The sequence below is a fragment of the Crinia signifera genome, chromosome 8 (genome assembly GCF_055691185.1).
Source record: "Crinia signifera chromosome 8, ASM5569118v1, whole genome shotgun sequence".
Lineage (NCBI taxonomy): Eukaryota > Metazoa > Chordata > Amphibia > Anura > Myobatrachidae > Crinia > Crinia signifera.
The window spans coordinates 53145084-53168966 of NC_139224.1; the positions used below are offsets into that span (position 1 = coordinate 53145084).

At 46.6% G+C, this 23883-nt stretch overlaps 1 protein-coding gene across 3 annotated transcripts in view; it reads left to right on the forward strand.

Moving 5' to 3' along the window:
- STAB1 (stabilin 1) overlaps positions 1–23883 on the forward strand; it is a 367238-nt gene that overhangs the window by 13962 nt on the left and 329393 nt on the right. For all 3 annotated transcript variants that reach the window (XM_083156377.1, XM_083156378.1, XM_083156379.1), the window contains exons 2-3: positions 1473–1609; positions 3816–3931. In XM_083156377.1, the coding sequence (XP_083012503.1) occupies positions 1473–1609; positions 3816–3931 (253 nt within the window). The remainder of the gene's footprint in view (positions 1–1472; positions 1610–3815; positions 3932–23883) is intronic.

Genomic DNA, 23883 nt, shown 5'->3' on the forward strand with positions numbered 1-23883 from the left:
CATACAGATGGCGCGGGGCGGGGGATGGCGGGTGGCGAGTCCTCCGCCATCCCCAGCAAAGACAAGCCCGGCGCCATCTGTATGCCCCCAGTGCCAGATATGCCCTCACAGTACGTACCACACATATGCCCCCAGAGCAGGGTCTCTGAGGTCTCCTCTCCCCCCTCCAGTCGCTCGGAGGGGAGCGCATCACGCGTCTCTCCTTCCCCGGCTTCACTGTGTGACTGGGCCGTCAGCCAATCATATCTCACGGGCTGGCTCCTGATTGGCTGCCGGCCTGCGAGTTCTGATTGACTGACAGCCCAGTCACAGTGACATAGGGAGGGGAAGGAGAGACGCGCGATGAGCTCCCCTCCGAAGGGAATCAGTTGTGGCTGGGCGTCGGAGGCCACCCCCCCCCCCGCCACTTACATATGCGCGCATGCGCAATAAACACTTGGGGGGGAGTACCGCCGTACTTGCACCCCTGGTGTTGTGTGTTTGCAGAATAAAGTTGAAAGATACAGATTACAGTGGTGATTAATATTTTATTAGTTTATAATTTGGAGGTGTGGGTCATGTCACGTGGAACATGGGGACTAATAATGGTACTTCCTAGATGAGGATACTAGTGGGTACTTTGAAAGTAGCTGACAAGCTGACTCCAACTTGCCCTGGCTGGCCTCCCCCTCCTGTTTGCTGCATCACAAAACTCCCGCCGGTGCCCGCCAACTCATCCTCTGCAGAGTTTAAGCGCTGACGCGGCACGCAAGATTAGGACGCGCCGGCGCCATGATGTCAAGGTGCATTCTGGCGCATTCCGGCGCATGCGCAGTGTCAGCGCTTGCCGTATTTCTAATGGCGGTATGGGGTACCTGCACTTTATGATAAAGCATTACGCCGTACCACCCTGTACCGCCGCACTTTCACCCCTGCCTAGAAGACTTGTATTATGTACTGAGCAGGGCTAACCTCGCCTAGAGGACTTGCATTATGTACTGAGCAGGGCTAACCTCGTCTAGAGGACTTGCATTATGTACTAGACATGGCTAACCTCGCCTAGAGGACTTGCATTATGTACTGAGCAGGGCTAACCTCGTCTAGAGCACTTGAATTATGCACTGAGCAGGGCTAACCTCGTCTAGAGGACTAGCATTATGTACTGGACATGGCTAACCTCGTCTAGAGGACTTGCATTATGTACTGAGCAGGGCTAACCTCGTCTAGAGCACTTGCATTATGTACTGAGCAGGGCTAACCTCGTCTAGAGGACTTGCATTATGTACTGGACAGGGCAGTGGTGTAGCTAAAACTTTTTCTTCCCCCTGCCAAAATGAGGTTCTGTCATTATAAAAATTGTGTGATACAAATGATAGATACAGTAGTTGCTATGAAAACATCCTTACTTTGTCTCTCTCGAAGGTTTGATACATCTTACCTAAGATAATTTATCATTTTGTGTCAAAGTCTCAATATAACTGTTTTTGTTGCAGTTGAAAACAAAGCGTTGTGATGTGAGGAAGACGCTAAAGATAACCTCAGACTGCATGTCATGCGCTGCAGCTATTAAGTATTCCTGTCCAAGGTCTACAGCAAAATTAACTTCTGGAATGGGAAATGTTGGGTGCAGGTAAGGTTACTTATGTGGCATACTAATATATTCTCCCTCTATGGGTGTCGTGGACACCCACAGAGGGAGAATATGTCGGATTGTGGTGGCTGGGATCCCGGCGTCAATATTTTGACTGCCGGGGTTTGACCGCATCCCATTTATAATATATAAATAACATTTTATTAACATAAAGAATAAGACCTGACCCTGTGGAAAGGCTTATAGAAACATTCCAAAACCAAGGCCTGTAAATGTAAATCTTATATTTAATGTTAGGGATGTGGTAAAAATCCTGGCAATCAGAATGGAACCCAGTTAGGCGATGTTATAATGCCTATATACTGTATGTACTGCTGTTGCTTATTTCAAAGTCTCAAAAAAAATCCCAGCAATCGGGATCCAAAAGACCGACAGCGGGATCCCAACGGTCAGAATACTAACAGATCACAGAGGTTAGTGCTGGCTTTGTGGTTAGGGTTGGATACTAATACCCCTATCACATCATTATGCTGGTCAGGAGATCTGTAGTGAACCCCTGCTGCATGTTATTACTACAGATCTCCTGTGAAATTTTGATGATACTGTTCATCCTGCAAAACCATTTGAATCTTATGTGATTTAAGGATCATTGATAAATTTCTGATTATTGGAAACATACCGGACTGGAATACCCGTATCCGGATACTTTGTGTATAAGACACTCATTGTTACTGCCGATTGCAATGTCTGCCCCTGATGAAGTCATGACATGACGAAACGCGTTGGACTAGCTGTTTTGATCAAGATTCTGAACTGAGCAGCATTTATTTATACTTGTTCACCATTTGTATATTTGTTATACCATGATATGGTTTTTTATTGCTGAATATTTTATATTAAACGGATAATTTCTATCTGAATTTATTGTTTACAAATAAGCGCCCTCTGAAACGCCCCTCTTTTTCCATTTCTATTATCTGGGTCTTGCCTAACAGAGGACCCTTCAGAGGTGCTGCTCTCACTACACTAGCGCAGGAAGGGGTCACCCCCAGGGCCGGCGCCACCACTAGGCAGCTCTAGGCATTTGCCTAGGGCGCTGGCACCTGGAGGGCGGCAGTTCGCCCCTCACCCCCAGCATGGAGGGTTAGGGCACTGTTCATATAGCTGTTGGCGTTCATGCAGGTGCTGGAGCGGGCAGGGGTGTCCGTGCCACGGGGGTACCTGCGGCGCTGTCACTGTGTGTAAAGCTGCTGGCGGCAGCGGGTCCATGCAGTGAATAGAGAATAACTAGCGTTATGCGCGCGGCGGTGCGGGAAGCGCTTCTGGGTTTGAAAACACTTGCCACACGCTGATTGGCTGAGATTCAGCCTATCAGCGTGCGGCAAGTGTTTTAAAAATCAGAAGCGCTTCCCGCGCCGCCACGCGCATAGCACTAGTTATTCTCTATTCACTGCATGGACCCCACTGCCGCCAGCAGCTTTATACCCAGTGACAGCGCCGCAGGTACCCCCGCGGCACGGACGACCCCCCTGCCCGCTCCAGCATCTGCATGGACACCGAAAGCTATATGAACAGTGCCAGCCGCCAGCTTTATAACACAGGTACCCCCCCGGGCACCCCCACCCTGACTCGCCTGGGGCGCTCCGGTGCCTTGCACCGGCCCTGGTCACCCCATTTGTTATATATATATATATATATATATATATATATATATATATATGGGGAAAGTGAGGCGGCACTCCAAGGGTTTAAGAAGAGACTGACACGGCAGAGCACAGCCGTGTCAGTCTCTTCTTAAACCCTTGGAGTGCCGCCTCACTTTCCCCTTGTTAATACAGCTCTACACAGAACTGGAGAAAGGCAACCAGGTTATATTACTATTTGTTTACGGAGTGCCGGTCTATTGGATATATATGCAGAGGGGGTGGCGGCGGCACTCGAAATAACCACACAGCAGGCAGATATACCTGCAGATATACCTGCCTGCTGTGTGGTTATTTCGAGTGTCGCCGCCACCCCATCTGCATACATTTCTGACTGCCAACACAGTCAGTACGGAGGGCACCGGCTTTTTGCTTACTCCCTAGGAGGGAGAATTTGTCTGCAATTTGCTGGGGAGTGCCGTCCCAGGACAATATATATATATTATAATATATATACTAAATTTTTCATTATAGTAGAGAAAATATTGATACACAGGCATTAAATGTATTCCTTAATAAGTCTCTCTGGTTATCTCCTGTAGGTATTCAGTGGATATGGGAGGAGTGGTATTGTCACAACAAGGTTGCACTCACGTCTGTCAGAAAACTATTCTAGAACCAGCATGCTGCAAAGGATACTGGGGTACTGACTGCACAGGTAAGAAGCTACAGTAACTTGTTCATAATTTGCTCATTCATTATGTACCATACATTGAAATAGAGGGGGACATTTACCAAAATGGATTCGTAGAAAAAAGGTGTATTCGTAAGGAGAAATACACCTTTTTTTTACGAATTTGTATTTTCGGGATTTACAATCCCAAAAATACAACAATTCGTATTCCTAAAGATGGGACATTCGTATTTGTAGTTACAAATACGAATGTCCTACACCATCGATAGGATATGACAGAAATCACCATTCAAAAGAATGGTGGTTCCTGATGTACTAAGCAGCCGTACTGATAATACGGCTGCTAAGTGATGTGAAACACCCACGCAAATACGACAGGAAAATAGAACACCATTTTCCTGTTCTATTTGCGTTTTAGCCTGCACGGATCAGTCAGATCCGTGCAGGCTGCAGTGTAAAAAATAGAAAAAAAAATAAATAGAAAAAAAAAAAACGGCGTGGGGTCCCCCCCACAGCTGTAACCAGCACCAGGCTGAAAGAGCCGGGGCCGGTAATTAAAAATCAGGGAACCCGACAAATAGGGGTTCCCCGATTTTTAACAACCAGCCCCAGGCTCCAGGTCCGGGGCTGGTTCCCAAAATACGGGGGACAAAATGACTAGGGGTCCCCCGTATTTCAAGAACCAGTCCCAGGCACAACCAGCCAGCAGGGTAATGTCACAGCCGGGGGACACTTATTATATAAGGTCCCGCGGCCAAAACATTAACCCTACCGACCAGTCAGCCTGGCCAGGGGCCCTGGGGGAGTGGGGACCCCCCCAATGAAGGGGTCCCCCCCCTCCAGGACTTACCTGACCAGGCTGAAGCCTGGTACTGTCCCCGATGCCCCTGGACGGTGGGCATCGGGCTGATTATGGTGTAAAAAATAGATTAAACTATTGTTTTTTACTGTGGCACTACAAGTGCCAGCAAGCCTCCCCAGCAAGCTGGGACTTGGAGAACCACAAGTCCCAGCCTGCTGGGCATTAAAGGGCCCGCTGGCACTTGTAGTTCCACAGTTAAAAAAATAGTGCACAAAACACACTGACACACTTTTAAAATAAAACTTTAATACATACAAAGCCCACACATACTAATACTTACCTATCTTCTTCCCATAGGTCGCCCTGGTCCTGTGTCGTCGTCTTCTGGTCCTGTGTCGTCTTCTGCCTCCATGTCGACCGTCGCTGTCGCCGTCCGGATCCGACGAAATCCATTTGGGAAGCTGTGGAAGGAAACCATACTCACCTGTCCCAGCGGGACGTAGTCCAGGTAAGTGTCTTGGCAAAAAAACAAACCGACACCCGAATCCAGCCGGACAGCAGAGAGCCGCACGGTGTTTGTTTACATCGTGCGGCTCCGCCCCCGAATGCCGCTATTGGCCGCCTTGCGGCCTAGCGGCTCCTGATTGGCCGCTAGGCCGCAAGGCGGCCAATAGCGGCATTCGGGGGCGGAGCCGCACGATGTAAACAAACACCGTGCGGCTCTCTGCTGTCCGGCTGGATTCGGGTGTCGGTTTGTTTTTTTGCCAAGACACTTACCTGGACTACGTCGCGCTGGGACAGGTGAGTATGGTTTCCTTCCACAGCTTCCCAAATGGATTTCGTCGGATCCGGACGGCGACAGTGACGGTCCACATGGAGGAAGAAGACGACACAGGACCAGAAGACGACGACACAGGACCAGGGCGACCTATGGGAAGAAGATAGGTAAGTATTAGTATGTGTGGGCTTTGTATGTATTAAAGTTTTATTTTAAAAGTGTGTCAGTGTGTTTTGTGCACTATTTTTTTAACTGTGGAACTACAAGTGCCAGCGGGCCCTTTAATGCCCAGCAGGCTGGGACTAGTGGTTCTCCAAGTCCCAGCTTGCTGGGGAGGCTTGCTGGCACTTGTAGTGCCACAGTAAAAAACAATAGTTTAATCTATTTTTTACACCATAATCAGCCCGATGCCCACCGTCCAGGGGCATCGGGGACAGTACCAGGCTTCAGCCTGGTCAGGTAAGTCCTGGAGGGGGGGGACCCCTTCATTGGGGGGGTCCCCACTCCCCCAGGGCCCCTGGCCAGGCTGACTGGTCGGTAGGGTTAATGTTTTGGCCGTGGGACCTTATATAATAAGTGTCCCCCGGCTGTGACATTACCCTGCTGGCTGGTTGTGCCTGGGACTGGTTCTTGAAATACGGGGGACCCCTAGTCATTTTGTCCCCCGTATTTTGGGAACCAGCCCCGGACCTGGAGCCTGGGGCTGGTTGTTAAAAATCGGGGAACCCCTATTTGTCGGGTTCCCTGATTTTTAATTACCGGCCCTGGCTCCTTCAGCCTGGTGCTGGTTACAGCTGTGGGGGGGACCCCACGCCGTTTTTTTTAAAATTTATTTATTTTTCTATTTTTTTTTACACTCTGCAGCCTGCACGGATCTGACTGATCCGTGCAGACTGCTAGAAATAATTCGTATTAGCAGCCTTATATACGGCCGCTAATACGGATGGTTACACCATCGGAGGGTTACAAAGCAGTCGTATCTGACTGCTTTGTAACTGATCCTCCGGAACACGACTTTGCATACGACTTAAACAGTCGTATGCAACCGTAGGGGAAATACCAATACGAAAAACTAGGTTTTTCATATTGGTAAATTTCCCCCAGACTTTCCATTAGGTCCCATCCCAATACACATACAGTATGCATTCATACAGCTTTGTAGTTTTGGGCATCTTTATTTGTTTCTATTATGCAGAAAATGCTTCTTAGTCACAACACTTACAATAGGATCCATTATGTGATGGATTATGTGAGTACTGAGATGCCCACCTACGTTGATCTGTGCATTTATAATAGAGATAGTCAGAATCTGTAATAATCTGTAATTTTGGTATTATGGTCAGGGTAGTTCTTTGAACTCCATTCAGTCTCCTGGTAACCAGTGAGCTTTGTGTCGGAAGCCAGGGGGATTACAGTGCTGGGACTTTTAAACTTCTTTTAAATAAGGACAGACGAAGGAGCTTTGAGAGTGTGCCTCCAACATCTTTACACCGCTACAAGTAACCCATGTAGCGGCACAGATTTGCCCCAGAGTACACCCGCCGGGCATATTGTTGGCAGAAGTAGAATAGCGGACATCTGTAAGCCCTAAAGTGTTTGGGGCTGAATTGTGTCAGCGCGCAGAGGCTTACCACAGGTAGGGGTCGCGCTGTCAGCCCTGCGGGCCGCTTGGTGTGGTCAGGATGCCGGGGAGCAGGGGCACACAGAAGGCAGGTCCCAGGCAGCATGGTGCGGCAACAGAGGCCGCCATTGTAACACAGTGCAGTGGCGGGGCAGACCTGCTGCTTGTCTCCAGTGTGGGGGCAGTCATGTTGGAGACCAAGGTTTCTCCAATCCCCTGCTAGGGGTTTCTCCAGCCAATCCGGTGTGTCTTTCCCTGATAAAAGGGGTCTGGCCCATGTTTCCCTGCCAGTGCTTCAGTCTACTTCCTGGAGAGTGGTTCAGTGGCTGTGTGCGCCACAGTGTTCCTGCCTAACCTGCTGCTGCTTCTATCCGGTGTACCTTAACCCCTTCCCGACATATGACGTACATTTACGTCATATGTCGGTTGCGGGGGAATCAAGCCAGCTCACGGAGTGAGCTGGCTTGAAAGAGAGCAGGTAATGGCTGTATATTACAGCCAAGTACCTGCTCTCACGGCCACGAGCGGCGAGTTCGCCGATCGTGGCCGTTTAACCCTTTAAGCACCGCGGGCAAAGCGCCCGCATCGCTTTAATAGCTGATCGGAGGGGGGGCGCCCCCCTCCGGCGCCGATCGGGGCCCCCCGCAGCGAGATCGGAGGGTGCCGATCGGTTGCCATGGCAGCCAGGGGTCTAATGTAGACCCCTGTGCTGGCCGTGTCAGCATTCCTATTACATCCTGCCTGAGGCAGGATGTAATAGGAAGTGCTGAAAATCACTATGTTCAGCCATAGAGCTCTATGGCTGAACCTAGTACAGGCGATCGCGCCCCCTAGTGGTCAAGTACACTAGGGGGCCTTGTAGTAAAAGTAAAAAAAAAAAAAAAAATAAGTTTAAAAATAAAAAAAAATAAAAAAATATTAAAAGTTCAAATCACCCCCCTTTCCCCATTTCACAAATAAAAATAAATAAAAAATAAAAAAAATAAACATATTTGGTATCGCCGCGTTCCTAAAAGTCCGATCTATTAAAATATAACATTAGTTATCCCGCACGGTTAAAGGCGTAAACGGAAAATAATTCCCAACGCCAAAACTACGTTTTTTGGTCACATCGCCTACCCAAAAAAAAATAACTAAAAGAGATCAGAAAGTCGCCCATATCCCATAATGGTATTAATTAAAAGTACACTTCAGCCCGCAAAAAATGAGCCCTCACCCAGGTCCGTAGGTGGAAAAATAAAAAAGTTATAAGCCGCAGAACATGGCGACGCGACGCAAATTAGAAAAACCGTAAAAGTTTCAATTTTTTTTTTAGTGGTAAAACATAACGAAAACTATATAAGTTTGGTATCACCGGAATCGTAACGACCCATAGAATAAAGATAACCCATCATTTTAAACGAACTATGAACTCCAAAAAAACCGTAACCAGCGCAAAATTGTGGAATTGCGTTTTTTTTCTTTTTTACCCCACATTGAATTATTTCCTGATTCCCCAGAATATTATACGGTATAGTAAATGGTACCATTAAAAAGTACAACTTGTCCCGCAAAAAAAAAGCCCTCATGTGTCTATATAGCCGGAAAATTAAAAAAGTTACGCTTATTTGAACGCGAGGAGGAAAAAAAAAAAAATTAACAAAAAAGGCCTCGTCGGGAAGGGGTTAAAGTCCTAGTACCGCAGTGATCTTCCAGCGTGCCGCAGCAGACCCACCTCTCTCCTGTTGGGATTGCCGTTCTGTGCCTCACAGTTACCTTCAAAGTTCCTCAGAGACTCTCAGCAATTACCCAGGTATTCCAAAGTCTACAGTATGCTAAAGTCTACAATATGCTAAAGTCTACAGTATGCTAAAGTCCGCAGTTTACCAAGTGTCTACAGTTCTACAGTGTTTTCTAAAGTGTCTACAGTTCTACAGTGTTTTCTAAAGTCTTGACAGTATATCAAGTGTCTACAGTTCTACAGTGTTTTCTAAAGTGTCTACAGTTCTAGCGTATTTTCTAAAGTGTCGACAGTATATCAAGTGTCTACAGTTCTACAGTGTTTTCTAAAGTGTCGACATATACCAAAGTGTCTACAGTTCTACAGTGTCATCAAAGTATCAATGTATTCTAAGTATCAAAGTGTCTACAGTGTCTTCTAAGTATTACAGTGTCTACTGTATCCTCAAAGTGTCTAAAGTGTTTTCTAAGTATCACAGTGTCTACAGTGCCTTCTAAGTACTAAAGTGTCTACAGTCAGGGCCGGCTCTACCACTAGGCAGCTTTAGGCAGCTGCCTAGGGCGCCGGGATCTGGGGGGCGCCACCAAGTCTACAAATTATAAAATCAAAGATGTCCATGAGGATCCTTGTTGTACTTAATACTGGTGGTGGCTGTGGAACTTCTAAGACCTCTATACTTTCCTTTGAGGCATACTTCCTACATTGCTGCCCCTCCTCCTTGTATTCAGTTGTGGGTGGCAAAGAGGAGGGTGCAGAGAACCTCCAGAAAAAGAAGGGGTCTTGGCCACCTTCCGGGGGGGTGAGTGGGGGGGTCACGGGGATTGGTTGACCACATGATCTAAAAAAAATTGTGTGGGGGATTTGGGGGGGGGGGGGGGGGGGGGTGGGAGTAGATTGAAGTTTTGCCTAGGGTGCTGAGAAGCCTTGCACCGGCCCTGTCTACAGTGTCGTCTAAGTACTAAAGTGTCTACAGTGCCTTCTAAATACTAAAGTGTCTTCTAAATACTAAAGCGTCTACAGTGTCTTCTAAGCACCAAGTGTTCACAGTATCCAGTCTTCACAGTATTCCACACTACCAAGTATTCACAGTATTCCACAGTACCAAGTCTTCACAGTAACCCAAGTGCCTCAGTAACCCAAGTGCCTCAGTAACCCAAATGCCTCAGTCTTCATAGTTCCAGTATCCGCAGTGTGTTCCAGTATCCACAGTGTATTCCAGTATCCACAGTATGTCCAAGTGCCTCAGTAACCCAAATGCCTCAGTAACCCAAGTGCCTCAGTCTTCATAGTTCCAGTATCCGCAGTATGTCCAAGTGCCTCAGTAACCCAAGTGCCTCAGTCTTCATAGTTCCAGTATCCACAGTGTGTTACAGTATCCACAGTATTTCCAAGTGCCTCAGTTGTCCAAGTGCCGCAGCTATCCTTAGCTGCTTCTAGGAGCTCCAAGCCTTCACAGCACCAAATTACCATAGTCATCTCCGAGGTCTATGGGCCAGATGTACCAAGCTTGAAAAGTGATAAAATTGAGAGTGATAAACCACCAGCCAATCAACTCCTGCCTGCCATGTCGCAGGCTGTGTTTGAAAAATGTCAGGGAGGAGCTGATTGGCTGGTGGTTTATCACTCTGCATTTTATCACTTTTCAAGCTTAGTACATCTAGATGGCGGGATGTACTAACGCTTACCGCAGCGCTGACATCCCCTTTACGCATCCGCAGTGTCTTCTCATGATGTATCAATAAAGTTTCGCATTGCTGTTAGTAAAAAAACTCCGCCGGCTTGTACTATCGCGGCGTTTCCGGCGCGGTAGTAACTGTCATTTATTTGTATGTAAGCTGACGCGCTGTGTAATGTATTAACATTCGCAGCGCTCAGCTATGCCTTGGAAATATTCGCCTAGTTTTGCAGGCGATAAACATATAAAAAAACGCATCAGCGGCAGGGACTTTTGGCCAGTGGGCATTAGAGGAACTTTACAAACACATCACCCATATACACAGCCAGCATAGCGCTATATAGCGCTATGTATAGCATTCAGGTAATCATGTTATCATCATGCTAAATAGTGCTATGCTGGCTGTGTGTTTGGAAAGTTCCTATAATGTCTGCTGCCCCATGTCCAGTGCATAGAAAAAAAAATTCAACAGATCTGCGCATGAGAGGAAAAATACACTTCATTGCGCATGCGCAAAAAAAAAAAAAACAACGAAAAGATTCCGACGGAGGTCTGCATTACCGCAGACCTAGGAACAGAGGGAAAAAATGATACATAATGCGGAAAACTCTGCAAAAAGCCCGCGAAAAGACCACGAAAAAAAGGACTCCACTTCACTGCAGAAATGCGAGTATTGATACATCCCGCCATTTATCTTTTACTACGAACTCTTACAGTGATCTTCAAACCCCTTCATCATCTTCAACTTCCTTATCGTTGTATCTGCAAGTTCTACATCACAGTCTATCCATTATTATACAAACTGTTACCGTTGTTATTACCATTCATTTACCTCGTTACCAGCTATGTGCTATTCTTCCTATTGATTGTATTCCTGACCTGATCATTAAACTCTTCAATCTTATCCAAGTTCTCCTTCTTTCATCCTCTATCCTGGAAGGCAGTACATCCAACCACCGAACATCATATCCATCCACTCACTTCCTCAGCTACCCCTTTCCTGCCAGTCCCACCAATACCCCAAAGTGTGACAAAGTGTCCCTCCAGATCGGTGGCAGAGGTCGGAGTTCGTGGACAGCTTTTCTTTCATGAACACAGGGACAACAGAGTTTTGAGGAAGGTGAGAGGAGTTTTCCTATATACTGGGGGCAGAGGCTGGAAATCCCCCATATATGATCCACCAAGTCCCACTCTCCCCTGCACACTGGAGACCTGTGATATAGGGCGTGTGGCTTAAACAAAAATCAGCGGTGAGATCTCGGGAATTCCATTTGAAAATTTGAGTCATTATAACCCTGAAGGTCCGGTGAGCTATGTCCTATTATGTGACTTTTTTATATTTTATATTTGCTATTTGGATTTATTCTGTTTTTTTAAAAGAGGATTATATTTTACTTTAAATAAATGACTGTGTTTTTTGGTTTCATCAAATTGAGGACTGGAGTTTTTTTGCTTTGAAGCAACAATATATTTTGGAGGAGTTCTTTTGAGAAATGTCTGATTGAAATACCAGAGAGTCACTGTTGTTGCTGATAAATACATTGTATTTGAGAAATTTGAAGCAGTATAGCATATAACAGAGCACTGTGGATTTCCTTTATATATTTTCTTATGCATACAGTATGACGCGCCTTTGGTGGACTCAGAGGCAGAACTTTGGAAGGCAATGGAGTCATCTGCCACCGAGCTCCTGCTCCCAAGGGGGCACCTCTCCTCCCCTGCAAGTTTAAATCAGTTAATTGAAAGCCGTAGATATCACTTTTGTGGCTGACTCTCCCTCCATAGATGTCACACTCACTGTATTTTAAACATAATATACATAACATACATACATGCATACATATATTTATATAAGTTTCTGTGTGGGGGGTCACCAATACTTATTTGCCTCAGGGCAACTGGGAAGAACTTACGCCACTGGGCAGAGGCGTAACTAGAACTTTGGGGGCCCCATAGCAAAATTCATAATGGGGCCCCCCATGCCCCGACCCCCCCCCCGTGCCCCGACCGCGACCCCCCCCCCATGCCCCGACCCCCCATGCCTCGACCCCATTACACATTATGCGACCCATGTATTCCAAAAAATACAGTAATAAATAGATTGCCCAGCTCACCAGAGATATTAGTTGCTGCTGCTGCTGCTTCAGGAGTCCTCCCTCGGCTGCCCACACTGCAGTCAATGTCTGCAACAACAGCCAGATGATGTCCAGATGATGGATCCAGATCAGATCCCTCGTAGCAGCCAGGCAGCATCACGTGTGTCCGTCTTGCAGCACGGCCGGGCCCGGGGAGGGGCTAATACAAGCAGCAGTACTCGGAGGCGGAACAGAAGCTTGCCTGTGCTGGGCAGTCTGGGGGAGAAGCCAGGCAGAGGACACCGCTGTGCTGCTGCACTTTGACCCGCAAGATGATGACATCATCATCTAGCGAGTCTCTCCCAAACAGCAGGACATTGTGCGGCCGGGCCTGGGGCTAATACTAGCAGCGGTGGGTCAAAGTGCACGGTGGCATCCTCTTCCTGGTTTCTCCTCAGGCGCGAGCTGCATAATGTCGGCGGCGGTTCTTTTAATACGGCGGCTGGCAGCATTTATTATATTGGCGGTCACGGTGCAGGGGAGTGTTTGCTTGCTCTCCATGGGGCCCGGGCTCCCCCAGCTGCTGGGCCCCATAGCAGCTGCACCCCCTGCACCCACGGTAGTTCCGCCACTGCCACTGGGTGGACTTGTTCTCTTGAGGTTAATATCCTTGCATCCATAAAATTAGATCAAAATGATTAGTGAATGTATGCAAAAAAATGTATTCCAATAGTGTTCCCAAACATTCAGGATGAAGGTAATTAAAGGGAATTTTTTTACAATATATATAAAAATGGGTAACAAATTAAAAAAAGTGATAGCAAAAAAATAAAGTCCATCCAATTAGAATCAATATAGCTTACCTCCCAGGCCTGACGGTCGCCAAGGTGGCGGTGTGGGTTTTCTCCTCTCAGCCTCATGCACCCACAGTGTCATTCACCCTGAACCCTCTCTCCTTTTCTCCTCCTTTGAGTCTCACTCTATCCGTCTATACTACCCCTACCACCTCCGTGTCGCTGCAATCTACCGCCCCCCTGGCCCTATCTCCCAATTTCTTGACAACTTCGCCGCCTGGCTTCCACACTTCCTCTCCTCTGACCTGCCATCTGTCATTCTTGGTGACTTTAACATCCCCTTGGATAACCCCGCTGATCCTGGCACCTCCAAACTCCTCTCTCTCTGCTCCTCTCTTGGCCTATCCCAGTGGACTACCTCTCCCACCCACATCCAAGGACACTCCCTCGATCTCGTCTTCTCTCGCTCTTGTTCCCTTACTGACTACACTATCTCAGCTTTTCCTCTTTCTGACCATCACCTCATCTCCTTCTCCCTCACTGCTTCCCCCTCTCCCACCCCCCCTCCCAAGCGCATTGTCTCACGGCATAACGTCAACACACTTGATCTTGCTGCCTTCTCAAACACGCTGTGTCCTCTTCTCGCCCCAATCGCCCTCATGTCCTGCCCGAACCTCGCTGCCTCCCTCTATAATGACACCCTATCTTCGGCATTGGACTCTGCCTGCCCTCCCTCCTCTATCCCCCTTCGATGCTCCAACCCCCAACCGTGGCACTCACCCATCACCCGATTCCTTAAAAAGTGCTCTCGCACTGCTGAGCGCTTCTGGAAGAAATCACGCTCCCTTGCGGATTATCTCCATTTCAAATTCATTCTTTCCTCCTTCAGCTCTGCCCTTGCTCTGGCCAAGGAATCCTACTTTAAGTCCCTCATCCTTTCCCAATCATCCAATCCCCGCAGGCTCTTCGCCACCTTCAACTCCTTGCTCTCCCCCCCTCCTCCAGCTCTTCCGTCCTCCATCGTAGCCGCTGATTTTGCTACCTACTTTTCAACCAAAATCTCCTCTCTCAGGACTGCCATCACTGCTGCCATGACCTCACCCTCTCCCTCCTCCCCTCCTACATCTCCACTCCCCTCCTTCCAACCCCTGTCCTCATTTTACCCCACCACTGCTGCTGAAGTCCACTCTATCCTTCAATCCGCTTCTCCCTCCACCTGCCCGCTTGATCCTATCCCCTCCAATATTATCCGTCGTCTCAGTCCATCAGTCTGCTCTCACCTGGCTCACCTCTTTAATCTTTCCCTATCCTCTGGGATCTTCCCTTCCTCCTTCAAACACGCTCTTGTCTCCCCAATTCTCAAAAAAACAAATCTGGACCCCAACTCTCCATCTAACTACAGGCCCATCTCCCTCCTCCCTTTTGCCTCCAAACTCCTAGAACGTCTGACCTATAATCGTCTCCTAAGCCACCTTACTGCTAACTCCATTCTAGACCCCCTCCAATCCGGGTTCCGCCCTTTACATTCCACTGAAACTGCCCTGACCAAAGTCACTAACGATCTACTATCGGCTAAATCCAAAGGCCTCTTCTCTATCCTCATCCAGCTTGATCTGTCGGCTGCCTTTGACACTGTTGACCACCCTCTCCTGCTCAACACCCTCCGCTCCTTTGGCATCACTGGCACGGTCTTCTCCTGGTTCACCTCATACCTCTCCGATCGCTCCTTCTCCGTCTCCACTCCGAGCTCCTCCTCTCCTACTACCCCCCAGCCAGTCGGTGTTCCCCAAGGGTCAGTCCTTGGCCCTCTCCTCTTCTCCCTCTACACCACCTCTCTGGGCACCCTCATCAGCTCCTATGGTTTTCATTACCACCTTTATGCTGATGATACCCTAATCTATCTCTCCTCCCCCGACTTATCCCCATCACTTCTGTCCAAGGTCTCCGAATGCCTCACGGCCATCTCAGCCTGGATGACCCAACGCTTCCTGAAACTAAACATGGCTAAAACTGAACTTCTAATCTTCCATCCCCCGAACATCCCCTCTTCTCCCACTATCTCCATCAGCATTGGTGAAACCGAGATCACGTCCACCGACCAAACGCGCTGCCTCGGTGTCATCATTGACTCCTCCCTCTCTTTCACCCCCCACATTCGTGCTCTCTCACAGTCTTGCCGCTTTCACCTACGCAACATCTCACGCATCAGACCATTCCTCTCCACTGACGCGACCAAAATTCTCATTCACTCTCTTGTCATCTCCCGCCTTGACTACTGCAACATCCTTCTCTCTGGGCTACCTCTCACCCGCCTCGCACCTCTCCAATCCATTCTTAACGCTGCTGCTAGGCTCATCTTCCTCTCCCGCCGCTCTACCTCCGCCTCCCCCCTCTGTTTATCTCTTCACTGGCTCCCCATTCCTTTCCGAGTTCTCTTTAAACTCCTCACCACCACCTACAAGGCTCTCTCCTCCTCCACAGCTCCCTACCTCTCTTCACTGATCTCTATCCACACTCCCTCCCGTCCTCTTCGCTCCATCGCTGACCGCCGACTGACCTCTCACCTAATCACCTCCTCCCACTCCCGTGTCCAAGATTTCTCTCGCGCTGCCCCCCTGCACTGGAACAACCTCCCGCCACCCATCAGGCTATCTGATTCCCTTACCTCCTTCAAGCACTCCCTCAAAACCCACTTTTTTCGACTAGCCTATCCCTCCTCCTAACCTCTTTTGATCCTCCTATCCTGCCTCCGTTCCCCTCCGTTCCTACTTATCCTATTGTATTTCGTTCGTCCACCCACCTATTTTTAGTATGTTAACTCTTATGAGCAGGGCCCTCCTTCCTCACGTACTCACCCTACCTCATTACCTCACCTGTGCTACTGTCCTGTTCTTCCCTTCCTCTACTTCATCTTCGGTCTCCTTGACTATTTTGACACCTACTTCTGAACTGATGCTGATTTTAGTTCTACCAGCTATACCCCTATTTATACTGTATCTTTCTACACACCCTGTACGTTACCTTGTAATTTGTTTTTTTTTTGTTTGCTATGTACGGCGCTGCGGACACTTTGTGGCGCCTTATAAATAAACGTACTACTACTACTACTATGTATAAAGTTAGCTGTTACACTCTTCCTTGTATGCATTTCGGTTGAATATGGACCTTTGTCGAGACATGTTTGGAGTGTGAAAAGCCTGGTATTTAAACGATTAGACAGGCAATATAAAAATGTTTTTATTCCTTCCTGTTTATGGCTTGGCACATGGAGCAAAACATCCAAGAAAAGATAAGGAACAAGCATATGAACAGAGATTCCACTATAAGGCGATATATTGTAAAGTTAATTCTTTATTGCGAAATTTATAGCGTCCATCCCTCCTTTATTTTTTATGTATTTTGGAATGTGGTGACATTTCAGGTTGTGGCACTAACTCAGGCAGCAGTGCACCAGTGTAATAGGAATCCGGTCTTGCCTGTTTTGATATTTGTGGTAGCCTAGTTGCACTCCTCAAATACAACTAAACATGGCCCCTAAAGCAACATATTTGCAATAAGGAATACAACAGTAACTATTCCCAGATATGTCCCTAATACTCCCATAACACTCTCAGGAAACAGAGCATTTTTTATTTCACTTTAGGTCACCTTGCAGACTCTACCCTGAAATGCGTAGGGCATACAAAACCCTTCACCATTGCAAACACTGTTGAGTACTTGGATGTGCATGTGTGCAGTGAGGGTTTCCCGGACTTTTTGCCTTTTTGTGCAGTAGCAGAAGACTGACCAATAGCAGAAATCTGGTATAAGTTCCTGAATCCATTGTTTTCACGATTGCAGCAGTGAAAAATAATGTCACTAATCAGGGATTTTGTTTCTCAAGCCTCCTGGCAGTTAAAACAAAATCCCTGATAATATTGGCTATCAGCATCAAATAAGTTGAGGTTGAAAATGCCTGTTGTGTCTCTTATTTCATATGTATCATTAACTGTGTGTCAGGGCTATCTTAACGGCATCCTGGGCCCTATGCAAAGCAATGCACAGGAGCCCCTACTTAAGTAAAAAAAAAATCATACCTTCCTGCGGTGTCTCTCCACGTACTATCAGCCATCTAACAATAAGAATGCTTACAGCCGATAACTGTTTGGCTGTAGAAAATGTTTCCTGGCAGCTCTGATTTTGTGTAATTCACAATCAAAGCAGCGGGCAGCAATCTCTACTAACCTCACAAGAAACTCCAGAGTCATCAGCACCCGAGAATCATGGAGTCCTAGGGCAGCTGCCCAGTAAGCCCATGCGTTAAGATGGCCCTGCTGTGTGTTTCTGTTTGGTTCAGCGTGTGCTTCTTCTGCATCTTCTCTTAAAAGGTGTAACTTTGATTGGAGTACTTGGATTTGTCCTGCAGGTCCAATTTCCTGCCGAGAGGTCTAACAAATGTGTACTGCATTTCAGTTTTGTGGTTTTGTTTTTGTTGTCACTTGTTATCTACATCTGCCTTGCTCAGATTCTTAATTGGTTAATTGTCCTTAGTTTGAAATCCTCCCTCTACAGAAGGCCTAGCTACATTTTAATATTCACCTTCTCTGTTTATGATACAAGTAGAATATGACATTAAGATCATTCATCTACTGTTTCTACTGTGTCCCTTTTTTCACGTAAGTGATGGCTCTGTATCCCTTCCATTACCGTGTATTCTGGACATAAAGGGGGAAATTTACTAAAGGAAATTTGTAAAAAAATAGGTGTATTTGTATCCAGAAATACACTTATTTTTGACATTTACTATTCCGAAAATACGGCAATTCGTATTCGTATTGATAGCACATCAATACGACTACGAATTGCCGTATTTTCGGGATAGTAAATGTCAAAAATAAGTGTATTTCTACAAATACACCTATTTTTTTACAAATTTTCTTTAGTAAATTTCCCCAAAATTGTTAATATGCTAGATTTAGTCTCTTATATTTTGGTATCTTGACATTTTGTGCCACTTTATTACTAACTTTGTTTATCCTGGTACTTTGCTTGTTGAGATGTGGTATTAGAATTTGCTAGGTTCAGTTATTTATGTGTTGTTGTGTTGATGTTTCTCTTACATATTTTGTCTCTGATAATTTTCCTCATTTTTTCAGACTGTTCGCTATTCCTTCTAATTCCACAAATTATTATTTATCATTCCTTTATGTCAAATTGTTGATTAAAGTGTTTAATTTGTCTCTATATATATTTATATATAAAAATAATAAAGAGATACAACTTTGAGATAGTTCTGCGCAACTCCAGTCCACTCCAATAGCTGCTAGTGTGTGGTTCTGTTCCCACACAACCGACCTCCTCAAGTCAGTAAATTACAAACACAAGAAAATTTGTATCCTGAGATACAATAGGGTTAGATCCTCACACCAGCTCTTGAATAATATTTACCATACATTCCTTAGGATTAGTAAGCGACTCCTCTTCTCCAATACAGACAACTTAAACGGAGGTGCACTCCCAGTTCGGGCTCTCACCACTGTCTCCTGAAGTCACTCACTCTTATTCATGCAACGGTGAACTCGAGAGAAAGAGATATGTATAGTGCAATAACATTTATTTAAAATACATAGATAAAATACAACATAGATAAACACAACATGGAATCCCAGGGAAGGATGGATAATACCGAATGTGATGGGGAACCCAGCAGGCTCTCAAACCGGCATTAGTGGGAATAGATGGTAAAACCCGAGAATGTCCCACAGCATAGATTGACTGAAAGTTCCATCCTTCTCCGCTCCTGGGTCCCAGTATAGCCACTCCAACACGTTTTGGACACTCCTGTGTCCTTTATCAAGGAGAATGGCTATGTGACATCTTGCCCACTTCATATAGGGCAAGTCCCGATCAAAGTGTCCAATCGCCAGGTCCCACTATGTCATCAGCAGGAACTTCCGGTTTTTCAGCCGTGTAGTTCCGGATGTGGTTCTCAATGAAAAGACTCCGTTCAGAGGAAACACATATTGCCCCACTTCCATCGTGGGCTCCCTGTCTCCCCGTCACAATATTAGTGGAATGTTGCCACACTTCCTCTTTCCATATAGGGATCTTGCTTACGGTCCATGGTATCCCAATCATTTTTATATGATAGAGAACCGTTCAAATGTGCAAAATATAGCAATGGGTTTCCATATAAATAGAGGGTATCCACTACAATATAGAAAAATACCACGTTATAATTACATCAATTATCAATACACACAATGATGAATGGCTATATAAAAAAATAATAAAAACCATTAAAAAACTTAAAAACGGCAAGATAAAAAAAAATTATAAAAAATATTTCACCTCTGACAATTTTGCGAAAAAAATAAATATTACAGTGGTAAAAAAGTTAAATAAGAATACACACTCTCACTGTGTCTGAATTAAAGTGTATTGGTTATAAAATAATAATAAAAGTACATTAAAGACACACAGAGAAGGGTGGTGTATATCATTATCTATTTGTACTTGTACAAATATACAAAAAACACACAGGGACATTGTATCCCAGCAAATTAAGGATTTAATGAGGCAGTGGTCCGACACTGTTTTAATACACTTATTCCAATTTCTTTATCTTTCTCACATCTGTCGCTACCGTTTTAATATTTCACCTTTTTATTAGCAAAATCATTAAAAGTTATATTTTATAATTATAAAAAAAGGACGTCTTAGTGCACCCAGCAATACTTTCTTTTCTTGTGTGGTTGCATGTAACTTGTCTGGATCTGTACCGATCAGCTAATGGGCAGCAGCATGGAGTTTGCACACATAGAGTATAATATAAACATGTGTGTGTAGGCAGAGCTGCGACCTGATTCTGTGCTTTGCATTTCTCTTGTATTGTATCTCGAGATAATGGAGGCTGGTTCATTTACTTTTCATACTTGTGTAGTGCTAATAATAGATGCATTCCTCCCAACATTCCCATTTTTATAAAATCAAGATTATGGGGGAAATTTACTAAAGGAAATTTGTAAAAAATAGGTGTATTTGTATCCAGAAAGACACTTATTTTTGACATTTACTATCCCGAAAATATGGTAATTCGTATTCGTATTGATAGCACATCATATGCCGTATTTTCGGGATAGTAAATGTCAAAAATAAGTGTATTTCTGGATACAAATACACCTATTTTTTTTACAAATATCCTTTAGTAAATTTCCCCCAAATTTTCTAGACCAGTGGTTCCCAAATCGGTACTTATAGTTTCACGGCGGCACCTTACGCTACATTTGAAGCTACATTATTAGCGTAGTCCAATGGCTGCCTTACTTGTGTAATTTCACGGCGGCAGCCTAAGCTACGTTATCAGCGTAGCCCAACGGCTGCCTAGCGCAGGACTCCATGGCAACCCTGCGTAGTCAGCATAGTGTCCCCGTGAGGCAGCTACGTTGCCGGGAACTGCATCTCTGTTACCGGCGTCCCTGGCAAGCCTAGTGAGTGCCTCTCACACAGCGCCGGCGCCCCCATGATCCCCTCTCTGGCGGAGAGGGGATCACGCTGGCGCCGGCAAAGAGACGCTCCATCTGTCTGAGATGCAGAAGCGTTTGATACACTTCTGCGTCTGAGTAACTATTGCGGCAGGGTACAGCAACCCTGCCGACAGGGTTAGGGGTTCGGTAGCGCATGCGTCTCCTGCACAAAGAGAGGGTGTGGATGCAAGTGCATCTCATGCACAATAAAGGAGTCATTTGCCAGTGCTCCATGTTACATACGTTGATAGTGGGGGTATGTAAAGGTCCGGGGGGCCCGTAACGCGTCCGCTCACCACGCTTCTGGCTGGCGTGGATAGTGGGGGTGTTTCAGGAACACATTCACACCTGCCATATCATACATCTGAGACAGTAATGACAACATGTGTTAACGAAGAAGAAGAATTAAACCGTTATTCTTCTGATTTTGCATTGACAGAAACTGCAGCAGAAGTGGATGCAGTTGTGTGTGCATCTGTGTCGTCTGCTTTGTCAGCCTTTGGGAGCAGAGTTAAGGCATAAAGTACACGCTGGAAAGCGTTTTCTGCACCAACAGTCTTTCGCCAAATTAATTCCTGTAGGTAGGAGTCCATATTCTGGCGCGCAGTGCCCCTTTGATGTTTGTTACGCCACTTACACGATCCCCAAAGGCGTTTAATGTTTTGAGTATGAACCCCAGTGTCCAGATCAACAAAATAGTAGCTGTGGATCACCCGTGCATGGTAGTACCCTGCCTGCTCCAGCTGCTGGGTGTTATATGCACCCCAGCATTCCCAGTATATAGTCGTCCCTGGTTCGATGTATATGTTGATGGCGGACATCAGGGTGCTGGCGTCACGTCTTTCCACAGGTGTCACAAAGCACTCACCGGTGTCTCTGGAAATGCCTCTGAACAGCCACTGTTGAGGCAGCATGCATCCCACATGACTTTTCCTCTGTACAAAGAGGCTCTCGTCCACCTCAACTATTTTCCCAGGACCACCAATACAGCTGCGACATTAGGTCCACGGTGCAGGCATCCCGCATAAGGTTTTTATACTGCACCGATGTTTTTCGAAATGGAGAAATGACGCTCACAAAACGTGATGCTGGTTAGCTCCTCCGCCCAACAAAACACGAAGCGTATGAGCATCATGAACGTGAGATGGCATCCACAAAACCACTGTGCGGCCCAGACGCTAACCTTTTTACCGCAGCTTCTTATGTGGCAGCGCCACATCCACTCCTTTACATTGAGTCACATTGGATGGCCATTAGGACACGTCTTGGACTCAGGAAGAAAGTGGTGAAGCTGCAAGAAATTCACCGACTCCTCCTCCGTCTGCGGCAGGTTAAAAATGGTTAATTTGTCGGCAGCCATAACTGATACCATGAACTGCGTACTGCTGACCGACTACGCTGGCCGCGGGAACAGTACGCTGGCTCTGACAGGGATGCTGGCTATGTTAAGCGGCCGCGGGAACACTATGCTATGCTGATTGTGACAGGGATGCTCGCAGAAACACTACACTGGCCGCTATGCTGACTACTTAACTGCCGCCATGAAACTACACCAGTGCCCCCAAATTTTTTTAAACCACGGCACCCTGAGTATAAGAATGTTTTTCAAGGCACCCATAGTATCAATTATGTATGTGCGGAACCAGATTTGCTTTTGTTTGCCTATTATTTTACCCATAACTACAGTATTAGGAATTTTTCCTAGACCTCCAATCCAAGGCACTCCTGCAAGTGTCCAGAGGACACCCCAGGGTGCCTAGTTTGGGAGCTACTGGTCTAGACCAGTGGTTCTCAACCCCCCAACAGTGCACGTTTTCCAGGTTTCCTGGCAGGTGCACAGGTGCACTCATTATTCACTGACACATTTTAAAATATCACAGGTGGAGCTAATTAGTTCACCTATAATTCTGCGTGGAGACCTGGGAAACGTGCACTGTTGGGGGTCCTTGAGGACCGAGGTTGAGAACCACTGGTCTAGACCATTGCCTAATCTATCTACTTTGGAGCCTATCCACAGAAAGAGAAACATATGTGTTTTAAAAAGCAAGTCTTGTGCATATATTTTTGTGGGAATTATTATTTAGAGGCAAAAAAAAGTTGCTACAATAATATGAAGATGGTCTCATTCGATTATGGGGAGTATTCAATCCTGGGTGCTATTTCGGGCAGGGGAAATACAGATGTAGCGGGATTCATCTTTGCAGGGGATGGCGATGGCGTCGCCATCGCCATCCCCTGCCCCGCCGCCATCTGTATGCAGGAAGGGGACGCGCGCGCACAAGGTGCGCGCGCGTCCCCTTCCGACGGTGCTGCCGTCGCCCGCCCGGTGCCCACACCGGGCGACCACACCCCCCCACAGTGGCCAGAGGTCCCCCCCAGCCCCCTCGAGTGGGAGGCGGACAGTATTGCGTCCGCCTCGCCACCCCGCCGCCCAGATACTGAGACGCGCGTGCGTGGGGGACGCACGCGCGTCTCAGTCAGATAGAGGCGCTGTGTTGCTGGCGATCCGCCAGCAGCATACTGCTGGCGGATCGCCAGCAACAATAAGGCCCGATACATCTGTAGCACCAGCCGCCTATTCAATGCTGCTACTTCGGACAGCATTGAACTCGACAAAACAGATCTGACTTTAAACCAGTCAGAAACAGCAGTGGACTGTTGCATTCACGGCCGTTTTTCAACAATCCACGTCCGTTTTCGCCGACATGTCCACTTTTTGATAGTCGACAGGCAGAACATTGAGTTTCGTATGTCGGATACCTGTCGAGCTGGATGAAAACGGCCCGGGATTCCGACTGTCGGGACGTTGCCAAGTCAGAATCTCTGATTAAATACCATCCCAAATCTCTTACTGAATCCATGAGACTTCTGGTTCATGGGAGTCCCTTCCTAATTCATTAAAAGATTACATTGTCATTAATTGTGGTACTAGGCTAAAAAATGAGTAACGTTTGGTACTAGTCCACCCTAAAAGTGCAGACTAGATGGACCAAATGGCTCTTCTCT